The sequence below is a fragment of the Perca flavescens genome, chromosome 8, assembly GCF_004354835.1.
Source record: "Perca flavescens isolate YP-PL-M2 chromosome 8, PFLA_1.0, whole genome shotgun sequence".
In the NCBI taxonomy this organism is placed as follows: domain Eukaryota; kingdom Metazoa; phylum Chordata; class Actinopteri; order Perciformes; family Percidae; genus Perca; species Perca flavescens.
This window is the reverse complement of record NC_041338.1, coordinates 1,968,107-1,989,893: the sequence shown is the minus strand read 5'-3', so window position 1 is coordinate 1,989,893 and position 21,787 is coordinate 1,968,107. Positions and strand designations below refer to the sequence as shown.

General features: G+C 43.3%; 1 protein-coding gene across 1 annotated transcript in view; it reads right to left on the bottom strand.

Moving 5' to 3' along the window:
- The window catches only part of carmil2 (capping protein regulator and myosin 1 linker 2), a 55,334-nt gene extending 34,020 nt beyond the window's left edge, over window positions 1-21,314 (bottom strand). Inside the window, exons 1-21 of the mRNA XM_028586472.1 lie at window positions 21,016-21,314; window positions 15,181-15,284; window positions 14,181-14,231; window positions 13,865-13,924; window positions 12,829-12,950; window positions 11,554-11,651; window positions 10,099-10,169; window positions 9,856-9,929; window positions 9,697-9,772; window positions 9,022-9,110; window positions 8,016-8,110; window positions 6,542-6,628; window positions 5,620-5,729; window positions 4,976-5,053; window positions 4,410-4,486; window positions 3,003-3,107; window positions 2,826-2,895; window positions 2,583-2,664; window positions 1,488-1,584; window positions 552-606; window positions 131-303 (exon numbers count right to left, since the gene is read on the bottom strand). Coding sequence (XP_028442273.1) covers window positions 131-303; window positions 552-606; window positions 1,488-1,584; window positions 2,583-2,664; window positions 2,826-2,895; window positions 3,003-3,107; window positions 4,410-4,486; window positions 4,976-5,053; window positions 5,620-5,729; window positions 6,542-6,628; window positions 8,016-8,110; window positions 9,022-9,110; window positions 9,697-9,772; window positions 9,856-9,929; window positions 10,099-10,169; window positions 11,554-11,651; window positions 12,829-12,950; window positions 13,865-13,924; window positions 14,181-14,231; window positions 15,181-15,284; window positions 21,016-21,043 — 1,802 coding nt within the window. The 5' untranslated portion in view covers window positions 21,044-21,314. The remainder of the gene's footprint in view (window positions 1-130; window positions 304-551; window positions 607-1,487; window positions 1,585-2,582; window positions 2,665-2,825; window positions 2,896-3,002; window positions 3,108-4,409; window positions 4,487-4,975; window positions 5,054-5,619; window positions 5,730-6,541; window positions 6,629-8,015; window positions 8,111-9,021; window positions 9,111-9,696; window positions 9,773-9,855; window positions 9,930-10,098; window positions 10,170-11,553; window positions 11,652-12,828; window positions 12,951-13,864; window positions 13,925-14,180; window positions 14,232-15,180; window positions 15,285-21,015) is intronic.
- Window positions 21,315-21,787: the final 473 nt, after the last annotated feature.

Genomic DNA, 21,787 nt, shown 5'->3' with positions numbered 1-21,787 from the left:
CACAGCTTAAACATTTAGAGAAAACATTTAGAGAAATAGATGCAACCATGATACTTCCTCTGAGGCTGCCAATTTACAAAGTACCTAGGCTAGTGTGTGTGTGTGTGTGTGTGTGTGTGTGTGTGTGTACCTCAGGCTGGTGTTAGTCATCAGGGCCTTGGCCAGCATTTTGGCTCCAGTGTCTCCGATGTTGTTTCCGCTGATGTCCACTTCAGCCAGAGCAGCGTTGCCACCCAGTGCGCTCAACAGGATGTGAATCCCCGTCTTCAGCTTGGAGTCACACACCGATAGAGACTGCAAGGGCTGTGTGCGCGCACACGCACGTGCACCACACGCACACACACACACACACACACACACACACACACACACAGATATATAAGAAACAACTGGGATTCTATAATTCTACTCTGAGTATCATTTGGAAAAAGCATTTACTTTAATGCATTAAGTTGAAATGTGTGTGTGTGTGTGTGTGTGTGTGTGTGTGGGGGGGGGGACGGGTATATTAATGACTGAGAGTTAATAAAATGAAAGGAAGTGTCACTTACACAGTCTTCATCCTGAATGAGCTGAGCTATACGATGAAGAACATCAGTGAGAGCCCTGGTAGACAGAAAGGTAAAATATCAAACCAGGAAACATGACGAGAAAGGAAATAAGTCCACATTGTAATAGCATTGAGAACAGGTGTGTTTCCTGGGCCACATTAAGGACCGCCTACTCAACTGTGAGCAGAACTACATCCCCATTCAAAGTATCCTCACGTCACAGAAACCACTGAGAGTGGATGGTGTGTTTGGGACGTTATTATCATTTACTGTCGGTGATGGGTCTGGGTTTCTGTTCCGGTGCTGCCTGCTCTTATATCCCCGGCTGTCTGGGGCTCTGTGCCTCACTGCTGCCTGGAAAAGGCAGCCGCTGGCAGACAATAACATTATTTTTAGTTTGTGTGTCTTTGTAGTCTTGATGCAATGAATCACACAAATGGCGATGATGGTGCACACTTTTAGACAGTCTAACAGGCACTTTGAATTTATCAGCATTTTATGCTTTTATGCTTGTCCTTTGTACGAGCTATCCACATCTAGATTTTGGCAGATGGCTACTGTTTAGAGAGATTTTGATGGATCAGACTGAAACTGTAAAAGAGGTGGGACAAAAATAGGATGTAGGATAGAGAGCTCAGTTTGGTTTGCAGATATCAGCCATGTTTTAAATAATGTTTTGCTCCCACAGACAACAGAAGTTATCACTTCATTAGGTCTTCCATTTATAGAAGTTTTTTATCACTAGCCGAGTGTATACTTTTTGCTGTCACTATGACTTCAGGTGTCTCCAGTTGTCTGTGTACAAAGGTTTGCTGTATAACCATGTAATGAGCTGCTGTCAGGAGAAGACATAGTGGTGGTAGAGTGAAAGGTTTATATTATTAATAATTCATATTATCATAGTATAAATATAAATAAATCATAGTATCCCCAGACCTGGACTTCATGGCAAAGTTTCTTCCCAGTGCGAGGTGTCGAAGAGAGTGACATCGACCGACAGACAGAACCAGAGTTACCATGTTATTCTCAAAACCTGGACAGACGGGGGAGAGAGGGAGAGAGAGGGAGAGAGGGAGGGAGGGAGATGGAGAGAGCAGGAGGGAGAGAGAGGGAGAGAGAGGAAGGGAGAGAGCGGGAGGGAGAGAGAGGGAGGGAGAGAGAGGGAAAGAGAGGGAGAGAGGGAGAGAGAGGGAGGGACAGAGAGGGAAAGAGAGGGAGAGAGGGAGAGAGAGGGAAAGAGAGAGGGAAAGAAAGGGAGAGAGGGAGAGAGAGGGAAAGAGAGAGGGAGGGAAAGAGAGGGAGAGAGGAAGAGAGACTTTGACTTTTGGTGTTCCTAAATGAAACATCTCACTTGTAAAAACAACCTATAGGTTTAAAAACCAGCTTATTCACCCACACACTCACAAACTCTCACTCACTCACCTACACACTCACAAACTCTCACTCACTCATCCACACATTCATACACCACATCCACTGAGGTTTACTTACTTACTTACTTACAATTTAGAGATATTCCAAAGTAAAAGTCCTGTCAGCTCAATTTGGACCGAATACATTTACCATACATGTCAGAATATATGGCTGCACTAGCGTTGGCTGGTTTGACCGCAGGGTGTGCCGGCATGGCACTCCTGAACTCTCATTACCATAAATAATAAGAGGAAACAATCTGTCTTTATGTGATACAGATTTATCTGTTAATGATCTTGTTATCTCAAGATAACTTCATATACTAATTTAAAATGTGAGCTTTACAGCTGCTGGTAGCTAGATTGCATTACCTTTGGACAGAGCCAGACTACACTAACCATCTGCTAGCTGTAGCTTTGTTTGACGTGTCTCTCAGATATGAGAGGTATCAATCTTCTCATCTAACTCTCGGTAAGAGAGAGGATGACCCTATTTCTCAAGATGTGGAACTTCCTGTTTCCGACACTGAGTTTAATGATGTTGCCGTGGCGTTAGCATAGTCTATGTTCATTTTATATGTGTGTGTGTGTGTGTGTGTGTGTGTGGTTTTTTGCATACCATTGTCAGAGATATCCAGACTTCTGATAGCTGTAGCTTCAGAGATGTGCTCCTGTATCACCTGGGCCCCTGCTGAACGTAGCTTCACACACACACACACACACACACACACACACACACACACACACACACACATAAACACACTCACTGACTGTAGCTTCTACTTCTCCTCACAAAGGAAAAGGTGTGTGTGTGTGTGTGTGTGTGTGTGTGTGTGTGTGTGTGTGTGTGTGTATACTGTACCTCACAGCTGCTGAGGTCCAACTCCAGCCCAAGCAGACGAGTGTTGGTTGCCAGACCCTGCAGTAATAACCTAGTTGCAAAACAAATAGATCTATATGAGTGTACACGTGTACTATTCCCACCATCAAGATTTTCAAGTAAATATTATATAGTTGCGTTTTTTGGGAGTAAACACACCTAAGAGCTTGTGGAGGAAGTTTGGTTGCTGACAGGCCGACGTACTGGAGCTCACAGCTCTGACTGAAGAACTCTCGAATGCTCCTGGTCACCTCCCGCACCTTCCTACACACACACACACGCACACACACGCACACACACACACACACACACACACACACACACACACACACACACACACACACACACACACACACACACACACACACACACACACACACACACACACACACACACACACACACACACACACACACACACACACACACACACACACACACACACACACACACTGCCCTTTAGCTAGAGTGGGATAATGCACTTTATAGCTGTAGATAGTTCCTGCCTGTTACACTGCAGACCTTTTGACATGTTGTTGGCATGGCTTACTAAGGCACTTAAACTGGAACAGAGCCATCCTTGATGCAGTTAGTTCCACCTGTGCTTTTAACCCTAACGCTGCTATGACAAGTCAAAATGTCTTCACTGTGTTGTCCGAGTGTCTGGTCAGAGTTATCATGCCCTATGCATACCTCTTCAGAAAACACAGACTTGTATCAAGTTGTGATGTGAACATATATCAGACCTGTGTGGTTATGTATATGTACACCTGACCCAAGACTTTGCCCAGCACATCCCAAGCTTTCCCCAGAGATTCACTCAATACAATACAAGACGCTCTAAGGACTTTCATCTCCCATTTTGTCGGACGTCCCTTAACCAATATACATTGAAATACAAAGGACCACCTCTTTGGAACAATCTATCATCATTCAAAGAAATATTGGAAAAGGTCACTAATCAACAACGACTTTTAAGATCTTATTGTAATTGATCCCATTTTGTACACTTAAACCCTATTTTATTCCTTTTTTACTGAATCATCACTGATGCTTAGGGTTACTCAGAGGGGGGGTAACTTTATAAGCCTTCTCTTGGCTTCTAACCTCCCCTGCACATTGTTTTGCTTGTATCAAGCCTTATTGATTTATTTTTTTTAAATAATGTGTGAACAAACTAAACTAATAGTGAATTACCCCCCAATGCATCGACCAAACAAGTGTAGATGGTCATTGTGCAGGAAGGATACCAGAAATAGAATACAGTAGTGACAGAACTACTGATCATTAGTTCTATCTATACTGATCTAGTCTTGCTTTGCCACTACCATTACACTGAAAACCTTTAATACCTACAGTAGATGGCCTAAGTATTGTGTCGATATGTAATCCATGATGATGATATGTTGTGCATACGTATTATGTGCAAACGTAATAAGTCTATAAGTGCTTAATACTGACTTCTATGGGTCTCAATAATGCAGAGAGGATGTCAAGTTCACAGGTCTCATGTGTGGAAAAACAACGTGAGGAACAGTGGTGTTAACGGTGGGACAGTGGAGCTGACCTGTGGCTGAAAGGGTTCCTGGCCAGGTTCAGGTGCATCAGTTTGTAACAACATCCAGCAGACAGGGACACAAATAACTGCAAGAGGAAGTTACAACAAGTGAGTGTTAAATAGAGAACAAGCACAGAAGTTCAATACATAATCATCACAATAGTTAACAATAACACAAAAACCTGGAGATGCTCTTTTAATACATCCATTGTCATAAATAACTTCAACAATCACAATCAACCTTCTTCTTTTAAATTACATTATTGCCTCAAAGTTTACCTAAAGTCCTTAGAAGACAAATCAGCACAATTACCATGTTTGGAGATGAACAATGAAATGGGCTAAATCATGTGCATCTTGTGGAGTGTATGAATGTGTGTGAATGGTCAACGGTGTCTGTACTATGTTAAAGCGCTTTGAGTAGTCGTTCAACTAGAAACGACTAGAAAAGCGCTACATAAATACAGTCCATTTACAGCAAGCTGACTTTCCAAAGTGTTTGACATGTATTCCTTTAGAATAACCTTAGAGGAGAGGAGCGGATACAATGTTTGTAGAAAGTGTCTCTCACTGACCGTGTCCAGAGGACAGCTGGTGTCACTGAGGTCCAGATGAGACAGACGGTTGGTGCTGGACAAGAACTTGAAGAGAAACTGCAAGACACACACACACACACACGGAAATATGACATTTTGCTGGAGTGGATTACACACACACACACACACACACACACACACACACACACACACACACACACACACACACACACACACACACACACACACACACAGACAGACACACATAATGTATATACATACTGTGTAGTATATGTTCAAAATGTGTGGGCGTGGTTTGCTGCAGAGAATGCACAACAGTGTGATAAATGACTCACTTACTGTAATGTAGCCTTTAAAACCAGGAAAAGACTACACCTTTGTCATTTTACAGTATCCAAAATCTAAGGCCATATCTAGTCTCATATCATAATATTGATATAATATCGATATATTGCCCAACCCTAATACTAAGATGGCGCTGCTGATGACGTCCTGTCTTCAGATAAACTCTGCTTATATCTCGGTTTCTTTGCACTATTGTTGACTTTTTTGTACTACAAGCACCACACTTCTGATGTACAGTATTGTGTGCATGTGTGCATGTGTGTGTGTGTGTGTGTGTGTGTGTGTGTGTGTGTGTGTGTGTGTGTGTGTGTGTGTACCGTGGCCTCTTCAGTCACCAGGCTGCCGGGGTTAGCGGACAGGTCGAGGTGGGTCAGAGATGCTGAGAACAGCTGAGTGGAGGATAACATCTGACTGAGACAGCCGAGACCTGGAGACAGATGGATCCCACCACGCACAAACGGTGATCAAGTGTAAGGATATAATAGTACAGAGCACTTATCACAGATACTAATCAAAAAGTGCTTTGACACATATTAAACACAATACATACACACACACACACACATATATATATATATATATATATATATGTGTGTAGTAATACATAATAAAGAAGTGCAGACAGGTCAACCTCAAATTGGTTTTTGGTTATTTTTGTGGCATTTTTAGGTCTTTATTTTGACAGGATAGCATAGACATGAAAGGGAAGAGAGAGGGGGAATGATATGCAGCAGAGGGCCGCAGGTCGGAACTGAACCTGCGGCTGCTGCGTCCAGGACCATAAGAGTGGAGGCAGATTCCAAAGTCTCTCAAAAGACTCAAAAGATGGATCACCACGGGTCTTACGCCAGGTGCAAAAAAATAAATAATATCATTGGATGTCATTTTGTGAAATTGCATTTAGTCTAAAAGGACATTGATAGTTGCAGGGTCCAGATTAAAAAAACCACAGCCCTTTCTGCTCTTGTTTATTACAGAGAACTGTAGGACTGTTAATGACATCCACCTCCTCTTCATATCTCCTTCATCTCCATCTCCATACTGTTCATCCGTATAAAACTAATAAACAGACCAAAGTGGTTGTCAACAGGGCTGTCCTCGACTAAAGAAAGTCTTAGTAGACTTTAACACTCGACAGATCTGTAAAACTTGTGTTTACCAGAAATGTGCTCATACGTTTCTTGACTAATCAACTAAAGAAATCTTATGTAGTTGAAGTAAGTGTGTGTGTGTTGGTACCTCTAGCAGTCATTGATACTCGGGACAGAGATAGGTGCTTGAGTCCTTCAGCTAGATTCCCCAGCTCCTGACTAAGAGCGATGACACCTATGAATGAGACACACACACACACACACACACACACACACACACACACACACACACACACACACACACACACACACACACACACACACACACACACACACACACACACACACACACACACACACACACACACACACACACACGTTTATTTAAAATGCATAACAGTCATGATCGGAGGAGACCGGGGTTTGTGTTCTGTTTGAAAATAAAAGTAAAACGGCGAGTTAGTTTTAACTTTACGGATCAAACGGAGCTACGTCACGCTCTGCGTCACGTGTGTAACCAGAAGTGAAGTAACGTCTCATTTGAACCCAAACCATGATGTTATTCTAAACTTAACTAAGTAGTTTTTATGCCTGAACCACACCAAACTGCAACTGTTTAACAAAGTTATCGATGTGTTTAAAGCTGCGACTGTTCGTACGGTCTCTGGTTTAGATATGGGGACGGAAAACGCATTAGAGGGAAGCAAAAAACCACCTTGATCGTCATATGGTTTAGAGGTAGGGATAGACCGATTATCGCCCCTGGCAGTTTGCAGATTATCTGTATCTGCATTTTATTTGCCTGATAACCGATAGTTAATGAATTAACTATGAGTCTCACTTAATGTCCCCCCCCCCCACAACACTACCTGATACGGAGCCCCTAAGGGGACAACTGTAAAAAATCTAAAGTTTAGTTTCATGTGCTCACGTGAAACTTTCATGTGCGCACATGAAAAGGTTTTGCATGAGCACATGGAAGTTTCGTGTGAGCACATGAAACTAAACTTTAGTTGTTGTTTTTTGCTCATGTCCCCTTAGGGGCTCTGTAATCTGATCTTTTACTGTGTGTTATGTTGAAATTTTCTCATCTATTAAATAATTGCTTAAAGCATTTAAACACAGTTTTGTGTTGTAGTTTGTAACAATTCCAAAATCCTAATTATGGTACGGTTGTTTATTAACTACTAATAATCGTTATCGGCCTTGAAAAACCAGTATCGGTCGATCCCTATTTGGAGGACTTGTTGGTAATTTGAGTGAACTGACCCTGAGCTACATGCTCGTCTCGAGAAGATGGTAAATTTGGGGTGACTGGTATCTCACCTGGTAGAGCATGTGCCCCAAATACTAAGGCTAAGAAATACTAAGGCTAAGTCCTTATCGCAGCAGCCAGGGTTTGACTCCAACCTGTCAATCTTCAGCTATACTATCCAATAAAGGCAAGAAAAAAATAATAATCTAAAAAAAAAAGATGGCATATTTAGATTCCAGCTAAATATGCATTTCACTAACCAAACTTTCCACAGGAAGCCAAACTCCTGAAACATGGCTTAACAACTGCTCCATTCTAATACTGTGCTTATAGCCTACCACTGTAATATACTGTATACAAAGCCCACCTTTGTCTTCGATTGGATTGCCTGACAGGTTGATAGATTGTAGGGCAGAGGAGGGGTGCTCCCGCAGGGCAGCTGCCATTTTGATTGCAAAGTCCCTGCAGCAGAATAACAAGGTTACTTCTCAATCATCCCTGTAAACAAGACTGTAAGTTAGAAACAACCTGCTTAGATTTATATGTGGAAAATGTAGTTTTAATCTTAGTCTTAATCTTGAGTTACAACAAAGGATTGTGGTTCAGTGTCTCTTGGTCCATCTGATATTGAAATCACCAGCTGACTGAAAACAACAGCCCAGAAACAGCAATGGATTTAGTTTGAAAAGGCAAAACCAGCAGCTGTAGAGATTGCATCCTCTCTAGTGGGAATCTTACAACACGTGCACATTGCTGAAGGTCCCGGGATCAACACCTTGATAGCAAACGGCTCGGCTGAAGTGGAACATAGACCAGAGTGTGTGGTGGTACATAACTACCCTCTCACTCACATCACTGGTCTCTGAGCCAATCACGGTAAAATATGACAATGGCTTAACAAATGGAAAGAGGCTTTTTCAGGAAATCTCACTGTAGAGTGGCACAATGTGAATAGCAGCACCATATATGTTGTTGTTACTCTCGCATTGCCAGACCTTCCTCCACAGCGCCACAGAGGAAGGTCTGGCTAGTCCACACTGCATTCTGGAATAGGAGAAAAACATGCTCTGGTTAATTGGAATTTCTTTAAACCAATCACAGTTGAGAAGCAGCAGTGCCTCTGCAAAAAAGCCTCGGGAAGGAACTTTTTTTGGTGGAACAAGTGTACGTTCAAAAGTTGTTTTAGTCTTGCAACAGAAAACTCAGATTGGACGGATATTCTAGCTAGCTGTCTGGATTTACCCTGCAGAGATCTGAGAACCTTCATATGGTATGAGACACTGAGAAGCCATCTTCAGTAGGAAGTAGCTGTAGGTCTGCACCAATCATAATCACAAAAATAAACATCTCAAACAGATCCCAATCAGACTCACAGTTTGAGTCCACTGGCCTCCAGTGACAGCTCCTCCAGACTGGGAGATCTGGACAGCAGGAAGGTCAGCTGCTGCTGGATGTCTACTGACTGAAGGAACAAAGACACAAAAACAGATTTCCAGTCTGGTATTACCAAATTTTCATATACACTTAAAATAACACTCTAAACCTGTCAGCGGCAAAAACAGCACTTTTAGTAGATTGACGATGCACAATTGCCCTTTAGGGTTACACTGCAGCCTGGTTCGCACCTGCCGGTTACAGCGTTCATGCTCAATAGTGGCCCAATTTCATATTATGTTCACATTAGTGACTTAGACATCAATGCATGGTTGAAAAATACCAACATTATCCCTTTAATGGCCAGACTGGAGAGGAGGAAATTGCCTCAATTAGGAAAAGGTTTGTAAGATGGAGATTAGGCAGCTGTATAACCACAGATCTACCAAGAGCTCATCATGTGTGTGTGTGTGCCACCTACTCTCCTTTCAGCAGGTTTTCACATTGTGTCACCTTTTGGTCGCAGTATAAATGGATTCTCTCTGCATTTGAAGCGCCTCTTGTACTTTTTGTTGTTAGTGTCGATGATCTTGTGTGGACTATCTTTTGAAAAGCCTGGATTCAACCCTTTCACAACTCTTAAACAGCAGAAGAGAAACAATAAGAGAGTTTACCAGTTTGAGTTCTTTGCAGTAGATCTTGGTAAACCACTGGTTGAAAGACAGAGCTGCTACTGCTAACGCCAAGTCCCTGAGAGCAGAGGAGAGGAAGTTAAACAGTATGTAACAGACCTAAGTTAAGACTGGATCAAACAACACTGGACTGTGTCTCACCTGCTGTCTAAGTGGCTGAAGTCCTGCAGGTTGAACTCCCTCCAGTTGTTGATGCAGTAGATGTTGTCAACATCCTGCCAAAACAGTTGGCCATGCGTAATTTGGACACACCAATGCTAACATTCGCTCATTGTCAAGTGGCTATTAAGTGTCACTTGTTATTGCAGAACAGGTCATTGTAAAGTTTGGTACACCTTGGTGGCTTATTAAAGTATCATATGTTGCAGTACAGTCTTGACTTACCCACTGAATCTCCTCTCGGAATGGCATCTCGTTGAAATCACACAGAGCAGCATAGGTATCAGAGAACCCTCCTGAGGAACACATTCAAGCTCTATCTGTCAGGGTTGTGGTTTTCCTGTTTTATTTTGTCAATTCATTCCCTGTCGGTTACGTTTTTCCCTGTTATTTGTTCATGGTTATGTTTTACCCATGTTCGTTCTGTGTTTTGTTTTCCTAATTCCATCCTTGTGTGTGTTTCATGCTTCGGTTTCAGAATCAGTATCAGAATCACAATACTTCATTGATCCCCTCAGGGAAATGATTGAGTTGCAGTTGCTCACAGTCAAATTCAAGGTAAAATAAGAGGAAGAAAAGTCAATAAGTGTATAAAGTATAAAAAGGTAACATAGCTACAGTAAGAAACAAATAAAAAGTAGAAGTAAGTCAGATTTGGTTAAATATAAGATTGTTACAAATGGATTGTACAAATTCTATTATAGTGCAGTGTCAACATAAATACAGTACGAACATAAATAAGTACAGTGTGAGTATAAGTAGCGAGTGAATAAATAACACCGTTGCACATGTAGCTGATGAATTATTGCACCAAGTAATTATTGTACATAATTGTCCAAGAATATTGAGATGTGATGTGGAGATAGGTGCTGTGAATGCTCTACTGCAGGCAGGAATGACCTCCTGTGGCGCTCTGTGGCGCATCGGGGTATCCTGTCCTGTTCCTGTTTTACTTTGTAGTGTCTGTTTCTCCTGTGTCTTGTTTTACTTCCTGCATTGTATTTTCCCACCTTTGTCATTGTCTGCCCCGCCCTGATGTGTCTCACCTGTTCATCAGCCCTCGTGTCGCCGGTCCCTCGTTACTACCCTTGTTGCCTTGTGTATGTAGTTTCGGTGCTTCCTTTGTCTGTTGTCAGATTATTGTGTATGTTAGTCCCTACGGCTCTCCATTCCTTGGGTTTTTGATTCCCTTGTCTTCAGTTTTCTGACTGTTTTGGAACTCTTTTTGCCTGCCTGCCTCAGGACTCCCTTTTTTGTAAGCCTATCTTAATAAATCTTCTTAATCTTCCACTGCCTCCTTGTCTCTGCACTTTTTGGTCTAAGCCTGCATCCCTAGACAGGACACTATCTAACTGCAAATACACGTGCTGTCCTGGGTAAATCTGCCGTTTACAAAACTAATACTTCAACTGGATACATAGCTAATGTAATTAATAGTTAAACAGGTGATTGGGAAGCTGAGAAAGTCCCCTTCGGCTTTATCGGAGTATAACATGTGATCATAAAGTGTAAAATGAAGGGCGCATACCCAGGGTACAAAATAAGCACCAACCACCAGCCAAAGGCTGGTAAAATATGCAAGTGGCTGGTAGATTTGCTTCACTCACCAGCCAAAAAAAACAATGGTAATCTATTGAGTGGCTGGTGGACGAAAAAGTAAATTTTGAACCCTGCACATACCACAGGAGGTGGGCTGACTACTCAGCTGTTCTTCAATCACATCAGTCAATGTGCGGAGTCTGAGCCGGAGATCTGGAGGAATCGTCTTTAGCAGCTTTCTGAAGATTAGATAAGATAAGGACAAGAAACCTCCTGTTAAAGACTATCACACTGCAACAAGACCGAGTCTCCAGCCACGCCAGCAGTGTGGCTATGCTTGACACAGCGCTGCTTTGAGCTAAATACTAACATCAGTTGGCATGTGTTCCATGACAGTGCTATCATGCTAAAGTTTAGCAGTGTAACGTTTACCATGTTCACCAACTTAGCTTAGCATTGTGGCATGCTAATATTTGCTAATTAGCTCTAAACACTAAAGCACATTGGTTTTGCAGGTATTTGGTCACGTTTTTTTTCAGCTTGTAGACTTGATGTGAACTTGCAGAAAACAAAATCTGAACTTGTATGTTAAAATTTGCACTCGTAGACAATATTCACACACCTGTTTTCTGAATGTGAAGTCACAGAAAAAATATTCACAAATGTGTAGATTGATATTTACATGAACATAATGACAGCTGCAAACTTGCAATGCAACATTTTTACTCTGGTGCATTTTCAATCACAACCACAACTCAGTGATTACAACCTCTCATATCTTTTTAAAATATTATTTAAAAATTCAAATTTTAACATCCAAGCTCAGATCATTGTTCTCACATCGTGTCAAGTCTACAAGCTATCACATTTGAACCATATTTACCTTCATAGATAGACGGGCACTATCCCAACACTCCCTTTACCTAAAACTAATGCCATAAAGAAAACTGTAATATATAGGGTGATGTCAAACTGGAACATATTACCACTGCATTTAACACAGATAACAAGTGAGATCAATTTTAAAAAGGGAGTAAAATTAGCAATTAGTCAAAAAGAAACCATCTTAAAGTGCATATGATAGTGGGGATGTGAATGTGGATTAATATTCTGTTGTTTACCTACATTTGTGAGGACCCCAGGAAGAACAGTTGTTTCTACGGGAACAACTAATGGGGATCCTAAATAAATAAAAAATACTCTTATTTTATTTGTCACCTATCTGTATGCAGTTCTATTGTGCACAGTTAACATTTTGACTTGATGGTCATTTAAGTATGTTTCAGTGTCTTCATATGGAGCCAGAAGAAGAATACAGTATGTAAAGACTGGAGCTCAAATTGTGCCTGTAGAATATGAGCTCGTAGCTTATCTGCTCATTGGTGTGCATGGAGACATGCAGCAGGTAGGACTAACCCTGGTGATGAATCGGGGAAGATCCTCTTCAGCGAGGCGCTCATGTGGCTGACCATGGCCTCAAGATCCTCACCGTTCAACACACCGAAAGACAGAGTCTGGCTGTCTGTCTCCAACACGATCTGCAACACACACACACACACACACACACACACACACACACACACACACACACACACACACAACTCACTGGCGTCACCCAGATTGCATCAGCAATAATTGGCCTTCCCATCCCCAACCTATCAGACCTCAATCGCACATGACCCCAGTCATCCCCTCTCCCCCTGCTTCACGCTGCTTCCGCAGATACAGGTCCCTAGCCTGGAGCCGCTCCGCTACAGGAAGAGTTTTGTACCTTCTGCCATATTATGATATGATATGATATGATATGAAGCTCCCCAGTGCTGATTATGTGTGTGTTACTTATGTGTTTTATGCTGCCCACAAGGGGACAATAAAGACTATCTACCTACCTATCTGTTATATCATATTTGTAATAACACATGAAACATTGAAAAAACAAAACAGAAATCATATACATAAACATATAAGCCATAGCCTATTGTTAAACTGTTATAAACTGTAATTTTACAGATTTTACAGAAATATTCTGAGAATTTACATCTGTATGGTAAAAGAACATGATAAACCAGTAACTGAATAACCATACAATTTTGTATATTTGTATATTATTTGATAGATTAAATTAAAGTTGAATCCTTTAAATACATTTCTTAGATTAGATAACATTATTGAATAGAGAAAAAATGTTTTTACAAGTGTAAATATCCTCCATTAAACATTATAAAAATGCACAATTATTTCATGTACAGTAAAATAAAGCTACAAACTATATTTAAATTTTAAATGGAAAATTACTGTATTTTTACAAGAAAGGTGATTTTCTGTTGTTTGACAGTATTACATCCATAGACATGGACATGTTTCTAAAGACAGGACGAACAAATGGAATGGGAAAAAACTTGATTAAATATTATAAACACGTATGGTTTAGATAAAAACAGTGACAGCGGACCTGTGTGAGACTGTGAATGTTGATGGAGCAAATCTCCAAGTAGCTGAAAGTGCTCTCCACCTGTATACACACACACACACACACACACACACACACACACACACACACACACACACACACACACACACACACACACATTGCATTGGGGGCAATGACAGAATGATTTAGAGTTAGATATCTTACGTAAAACCTCCAGAACAATCAGCATGGCTATGTAACTATTAGGGGTGCACAATGAATCACAGTTTTATCTAAATTGCAATATGGACTGTGCAAAATATTTGACAAAATATCATTCCTAAAAGCTGTGACTTACCCTCACAGGCTGCTTGTTTGTTACCAGGAAAGCTCTCCACTGACTCACCACCTACGACAGAGAGACAGGAGAGGGACAGGACGTTAGAGATGGGACTGACAGAGCCATAGCTCCCCCCACAGGAACAACATAGCAGTGTTGCATGTTGTGTTTGATGTACAGTTTTGGGTTTATTGGGTTTTAGTTACTTTTTTTTCAAAATCAGATTTAACACAGGGCCCCTCGCCAGGTAACATTATAGTCAGTTCAGTTGATATTTCACTTTAGATCGGCATATTCCTGGACAAAATTAAACAGAATGCCACAAACCCAATGATACACAGAGACCTGAGGCGTTCAGGGACCCCAGGGCCTTTGTGTGCCTCAGCAGGTCACAATTAAAACATGCACACAGGACACAAACAGGACAGGGCCATAATACAAAATTGTGCACACCTTTTTTTATCTATTTAATAATTTAATTGTATATATTTCTTTATTTATTATATTCATCAATTTTTAATATTATTATTTAATTGTATCCATTTATTCAATTTTTTGTTATATTTATTCATTTGTATTATTATTATTATTATTATTATTATTATTGGACATTATTTGTAAAAAAAAATTGTATTGAAATACTGTTTGAGTGTGTGTGTGTGTGTGTGCGTCCTTGTGTGTGTGTGTGTGTGTGTATGTAGGGTTGTACAGTATGTCTAGCTCGGTTTCCAAGTGGTTGTATTGTTATTGTATGTTGTTTGATGTTGTGTTAAAAAAGAAAACAATAATAAACATTTAAAATAAATAAACTAAATAATTTAGGAGCATTTGTCCCTCACTCTCACCACCAGTCTCAAATTGCCAGACCCTCCTCCACAGTGCTGCGAAGGAAGGTTTGTATAGTCCACACAGCGCTCCGGGATGGGACAGGAACGTGCTCTGGTTTATTGGCATTTCTTTAAACCGGTGGCACCGGAGTAATCCCAGAAATGAAAGGCGGGGGATGAAGACTACTCACCACCAACCTGTTGGCCGACCTCCCACATGGCTGATTGGCGTGGTTCAGAATCACCGGCGTCACCAGACGGACTCGGTGAGGCTTCAGCAGCTCCGAGATCTCATCTGCTCACAGATACAAACGGGACACTGTCACCCATTGGCCATTTTAGAACCTTTTTAGGGGGGCTCAAGCCCCCTAAATTTTATCTCAGCCCAGCTAAAAATTATAATAATTAAAAACAACAACATTAAATCAATTTTAGTGCTTCAAGTTAGAGTTTGCAAACTTGTCTGTTAGTGACAGAGGACAAACAATGACAGGTTCAAAGAAACAGGTTTAATATCCTGTGTGGCTGTCGCCGACGCTACGCACCTGGAACCCCGGCAAGGAAAGGAAACCCTTTTGCAAGGCACTGTATCCCTGTCCCGTTCTCATTAGGGGCTGAGCCCCCCTAAAGGTCTGCTGACCCTCTGTTCATAACGTTAACCAATCACAGACTTCCTTCTTTTTGTCAGTTCCAATAGAAAACAGCTGTTAGCAGAGGGGCTAACCTTTAGGCACACACACTCACACACACACACACACACACACACACACACACACACACACACACACACACACACACACACACACACACACACACACACACACACACACACACACACACACACACACACACACACACACAACTGGGGCTGAACCATTAATCGTTTTCTAATCGAAATTGCAATTTGAAAGAATGTGGTTAGCTAATCGTGAGGACTGCAATTATTCAAATGTGAATATTTAGTTACATGTTTGATGTAACATTTGGTTTAACATTTTAACATTAATTTATTTCTCCTTTTATTATTATATTTACTGTTTTTTCATAAGATAAATGCTGGAATATGTTACATATCACAGATTGTTTACAGTGGATTCATTTATTTTCTATAACTTTATTGAACATGATGGTAGAAGGTGTAATATGTAGATGCTTATTATTATTAAACTGAGGCAGATCAGACATGTCAGTTCACAGGAAAGTACTGATGTGTTTTACTGGAATTGTTTTTGTACTATAATAACTTTAGCTTTTGTAATAAATGTTGTGTGTTTGACTGTTCAATGTTCCACGCTTATTAAAAGAAAAACACTTATTGCTGGCACTTCATATCTATGTTCTCATCCTTGCATAAAAATAGAGAGCAGTTGTGTTGGTGTATTATGTTATAATGCTCCAAGGCATGTTTAATCTGTCACACATTGAATATTGAACTTCAGCTAAACTTTTTTTTTTTAACCCTGTTGTCTTCCTGTTGCTTCTCCGTGAACCATCACCTTATCGTGGTGGAGAGGTTTGTGTGTCTCTGTGAACCTGAGGGCTGTGTTGTCTGGAGCTTTGTGCTCCTGGTAGGGTCTCCCAAGGCAAAGTGGTCTCAGGTGAGGGGCCAGACAAAGAATGGTTCAAAAACCCTATGAGTGATTGAGGTAGAGATGGAGTGACCCTGCCCGGAGGAAGCCTGGGGCCCCCGTCTGGAGCCAGGCCCAGACGGTGGGCTCGTCGGCGAGCGCCTGGTGGCCGGGTTTGCCACGGAGCCCGGCCGGGCACAGCCCGAACAAGCTACGTGGCTCCCATCTATCCAGCCCATGGGCCCACCACCTGTGGGAGGAACCGCTGGGGTCGGGTGCGATGCCACATGGGTGGCAGTGAAGGTAAGGGGCCTCGACGGACCAGACCCGGGCGGCAGACGCTGGCTCTGGGGACGTGGAACGTCACCTCTCTGTGGGGGAAGGAGCCGGGACTAGTGCGGGAGGTGGAGCGCTACCGGTTAAATCTGGTGGGCCTTACCTCTACGCACAGTCTCGGTTCTGGAACCGTACTCCTGGATAGGGGTTGGACTCTTTTCTTCTCCAGAGTTGCCCAGGGTGTGAGGCGCCGGGCGGGTGTGGGGATACTAACAAGCCCCCGGCTGAGCGCCACTACGTTGGAGTTTACCCCGGTGGACGAGAGGGTCGCCTCCCTACGCCTGCGGGTTGAGGGGGGGAAAACTCTGACTGTTGTTTGTGCATATGCACCAAACAGGAGTTCGGAGTATTCGGCCTTCTTGGAGATCTTGAGTGGAGTCCTGCATGGGGCGCCAGTGGGGGACTCCATTGTTCTGCTGGGGGACTTCAACGCACACGTGGGCAATGATGGAGACAACTGGAGAGGCGTGATTGGGAGGAACGGCCTCCCTGATCTAAACCAGAGTGGTTGTTTGTTGTTGGACTTCTGTGCTAGTCATGGATTGTCTATAACGAACACCATGTTCGAACATAGGGATGCTCATAAGTGTACCTGGTACCAGAGCACCCTAGGCCAAAGGTCAATGATCGATTTTGTAATTGTTTCATCTGATCTGAGGCCGTATGTTTTGGACACTCGGGTGAAGAGAGGGGCAGAGCTGTCAGCTGATCACCATCTGGTGGTGAGTTGGGTCAGGGGGTGGGGGAAGACTCTGGACAGACCTGGTAAGCCCAAACGTGTAGTGCGGGTAAATTGGGAACGTCTGGAGGAGGCCCCTGTCCGACAGACTTTCAACTCACACCTCCGGCGGAGCTTTTCGTGCATCCCTGTGGAGGCTGGGGGCATTGAACCCGAGTGGACAATGTTCAAAGTTTCCATTGCTGAAGCTGCGGCGAGGAGCTGTGGTCTTAGGGTCTTAGGTGCCTCAAGGGGCGGTAACCCACGAACACCGTGGTGGACACCGGTGGTCAGGGAAGCCGTCCGACTGAAGAAGGAGTCTTTCCGGGATATGTTATCTCGGAGGACTCCGGAGGCAGTTGCAGGGTACCGAAGGGCCCGAAGGGCTGCAGCCTCTGCCGTGAAAGAGGCAAAGCAGCGGGTGTGGGAGAAGTTTGGAGAAGACATGGAGAAGGACTTTCGGTCGGCACCAAAGTGCTTCTGGAAAACTGTTCGCCACCTCAGGAGGGGGAAGCGGGGAACCATCCAAGCTGTGTACAGTAAGGATGGGACACTGTTGACCTCAACTGAGGAGGTAATAGGGCGGTGGAAGGAGCACTTTGAGGAACTCCTGAATCCGACTAATACGCCCTCTAAGTTAGAGGCAGAGCTGGAGGATGACGGGGGTTTGTCGTCGATTTCCCAAGCGGAAGTCACTGATGTAGTCAAACAACTACACAGTGGCAAAGCCCCGGGGATTGATGAGATCCGTCCAGAAATGCTCAAGGCTCTGGGAGTGGAAGGGCTGTCCTGGTTGACACGACTCTTCAACATTGCGTGGAAGTCTGGAACAGTGCCAAAGGAGTGGCAGACTGGGGTGGTGGTTCCCCTTTTTAAAAAGGGGGACCAGAGGGTGTGTGCCAATTACAGGGGTATCACACTTCTCAGCCTCCCTGGTAAAGTCTACTCCAAGGTGCTGGAAAGGAGGGTTCGGCCGATAGTCGAACCTCGGGTTGAGGAGGAACAATGCGGATTCCGTCCTGGTCGTGGAACAACGGACCAGCTCTTCACTCGCAAGGATCCTGGAGGGAGCCTGGGAGTATGCCCAACCGGTCTACATGTGTTTTGTGGATTTGGAGAAGGCGTATGACCGGGTCCCCCGGGAGATACTGTGGGAGGTGCTGCGGGAGTATGGGGTGAGGGGGTCTCTACTCAGGGCCATCCAATCTCTGTACGACCAAAGCGAGAGCTGTGTCCGGGTTCTCGGCAGTAAGTCGGACTCGTTTCAGGTGAGGGTTGGCCTCCGCCAGGGCTGCGCTTTGTCACCAATCCTGTTTGTAATATTTATGAGCACCTCTAAATCGGAGGCCATGGTTCTCAGCAGGAAACCGATGGAATGCCTTCTCCAGGTAGGGAATGAGTCCTTACCCCAAGTGAAGGAGTTCAAGTACCTTGGGGTTTTGTTCGCGAGTGAGGGGACAATGGAGCGGGAGATTGGTCGGAGAATCGGCGCAGCGGGTGCGGTATTACATTCAATCTATCGCACCGTTGTGACGAAAAGAGAGCTGAGCCAGAAGGCAAAGCTCTCGATCTACCGGTCAGTTTTCGTTCCTACCCTCACCTATGGTCATGAAGGCTGGGTCATGACCGAAAGAACGAGATCCAGGGTACAAGCGGCCGAAATGGGTTTCCTCAGGAGGGTGGCTGGCGTCTCCCTTAGAGATAGGGTGAGAAGCTCAGTCATCTGTGAGGAGCTCGGAGAGCCGCCGCTGCTCCTTCGCGTCGAAAGGAGCCAGTTGAGGTGGTTCGGGCATCTGGTAAGGATGCCCCCTGGGCGCCTCCCTAGGGAGGTGTTCCAGGCACGTCCAGCTGGGAGGAGGCCTCGGGGAAGACCCAGGACTAGGTGGAGGGATTATATCTCCAACCTGGCCTGGGAACGCCTCGGGATCCCCCAGTCGGAGCTGGTTAATGTTGCTCGGGAAAGGGAAGTTTGGGGTCCCCTGCTGGAGCTGCTCCCCCCGCGACCCGACACCGGATAAGCGGACGAGGATGGATGGATGGATGGATGGATGGATGGTCTTCCTGTTGACCATGCACTTGTTATGGTCCGTTTTGCCCGTTTATAAAGCATAAAGTAAAAAATGATCACCCAGTTCTGTGTTACATCTTCGTAGCCATTACCAGTAGTTTTACACTGAGTTAAAACCCCTCAGATATTATGAATTATTTTGACTAATAGTTAAGATCTGAGGGAACGCGTGTTGCTGGATAATCACAGCCTTGTTTCGTGTATGGAACCATCCATGTTATTTTTGGGCAATTTGGTTGAAATAAACCCATATTTGTTATATAGAAACTTTTGAAAAACGAAACCCCAATATCTGTCAGAAAAATCGCAATTAGATTTCCCCGCCACCCCAAATGGTTCAGCCCTGATTCATAACGTTAACAATCCCAGAATGAGTCAGAATGGAAACACAGCTGTTAGCAGAGGGGCTAACCTTTAGGCACACACACCCACTCACACACATCGGATCTTTGTCGCAGCAAACCTAAACTTGACTCTGCAGAGTCCCGCTGATGTTTGGGAAGCCAGACTTCAGTGTGCGCTCACTCTCTGATATGACACATACGATGCATCATGAATTATTTACATATTTAGGTATTACTGTTAACATTTATCCACTCACAGTCTTTAAAACCTAACAGTTTTTAAAACGGTTCTGGTGTATGAAAAAGCTAAATGCTTCCATTTGTGTTTTTGACTTATCTTAAACTTGTCACATTTAGGATCATATCAGCACTTTGGCATGTTTTAGACCATAACCTACAAAACAAATCGATTCTAATTGATGCCGTAAAATTAAGTATAACATACAGTAGCATCACAAATTACAGCCTGCAAAATGAGCATACAGTTCACGCCTATACTATACAGTATAAGCTTCATTTAGGTGGGATTTCATTTCTCACATGGCTGTTGGATTTGACTGCATCAGTTTGAACCAGGTAGACCTAGGGATGCTACTAGCGATTCTTTTCATTGTCGATTAATGTGCAGATTATTTTCTGAATCAATGGATTAGTTGTTTGGTGTCTAAAATGTCGGAAAATTGTGAAAAATGTGGATCAGAGTTCCCCAAAGCCCAAGATGACGTCCTCAAATGTCTCGTTTTGTCCATAAGTTAAATATATTCAGTTTCCTGTCACAGAGGAGAGAAGACACTAGAACATGTTCACATTTAACACGCTGGAATCACACAAGTTAGACTTTTTGTCATAAAACAAGGACTCAAAGGGATAAATCAATTATCCAAATAGTTGCCTACTATATTACCTACTATACCGCTCTATTTGCATGTCTTCAAACGGTCACCGAGATAAAAAAAAAAGAAAGAAAAAAAAGCGCATTGAGCTCATCTTACCTCGCAGGTTCTGAGAGACGGAGTCCATCCTGTAGACAACCAACGGCGGTATCGACGGAAACAAAAGTCAAGCTGTGATCATCTACTGCCTCTCCGGTGTCCCGCCTCCAACATCACTCAACTATCCTGAATGAAAACAGCTCAGGCTCAGGGTTTCACACCACATAATCCTTACCAAAGGAAGACATGATGGAGGGAAACATATGTAGTAACAAGCCACATGTCCAGATGAAAAGAAAAGAAAAGGTAAATCCTATCTGAATAAGACAATCCGTACACAACTGTAATCATCCAGTGGTGGCTAAAAGACAGAGAGCAGAGCAGGAAGGTGTTGGTATGGTAAGGCAGCAGAAATACACACACACACACACACACACACACACACACACACACACACACACACACACACACACACACACACAAGATTTTCTTTCTTGTAGCTGCGCGGCTGCTGCATTTAAGCCACTTTCTCTTTTCCATCCGTCACCTTTTCTTTCTTATTGTGCAAGATTGTACACACTTTTTGCTCATGAACTTCGACACACACACACACACACACACACACACACACACATCCTGTTCCATGTCGTGAGTCACTATTGTAGTGAACGTAGAGACGGAGCTGTCTAACCTCCCACATTGAGAAACTGCACATTTCCTGACTGTGGTCCAGCTTCAAACGGTTTAAACAGAAATATTGAATGCTTAATGAGATTACACTGAAGAAGACCCCAAAAAAAAAATGCTGGCAAAACATAAAAAAAGAAGAGCA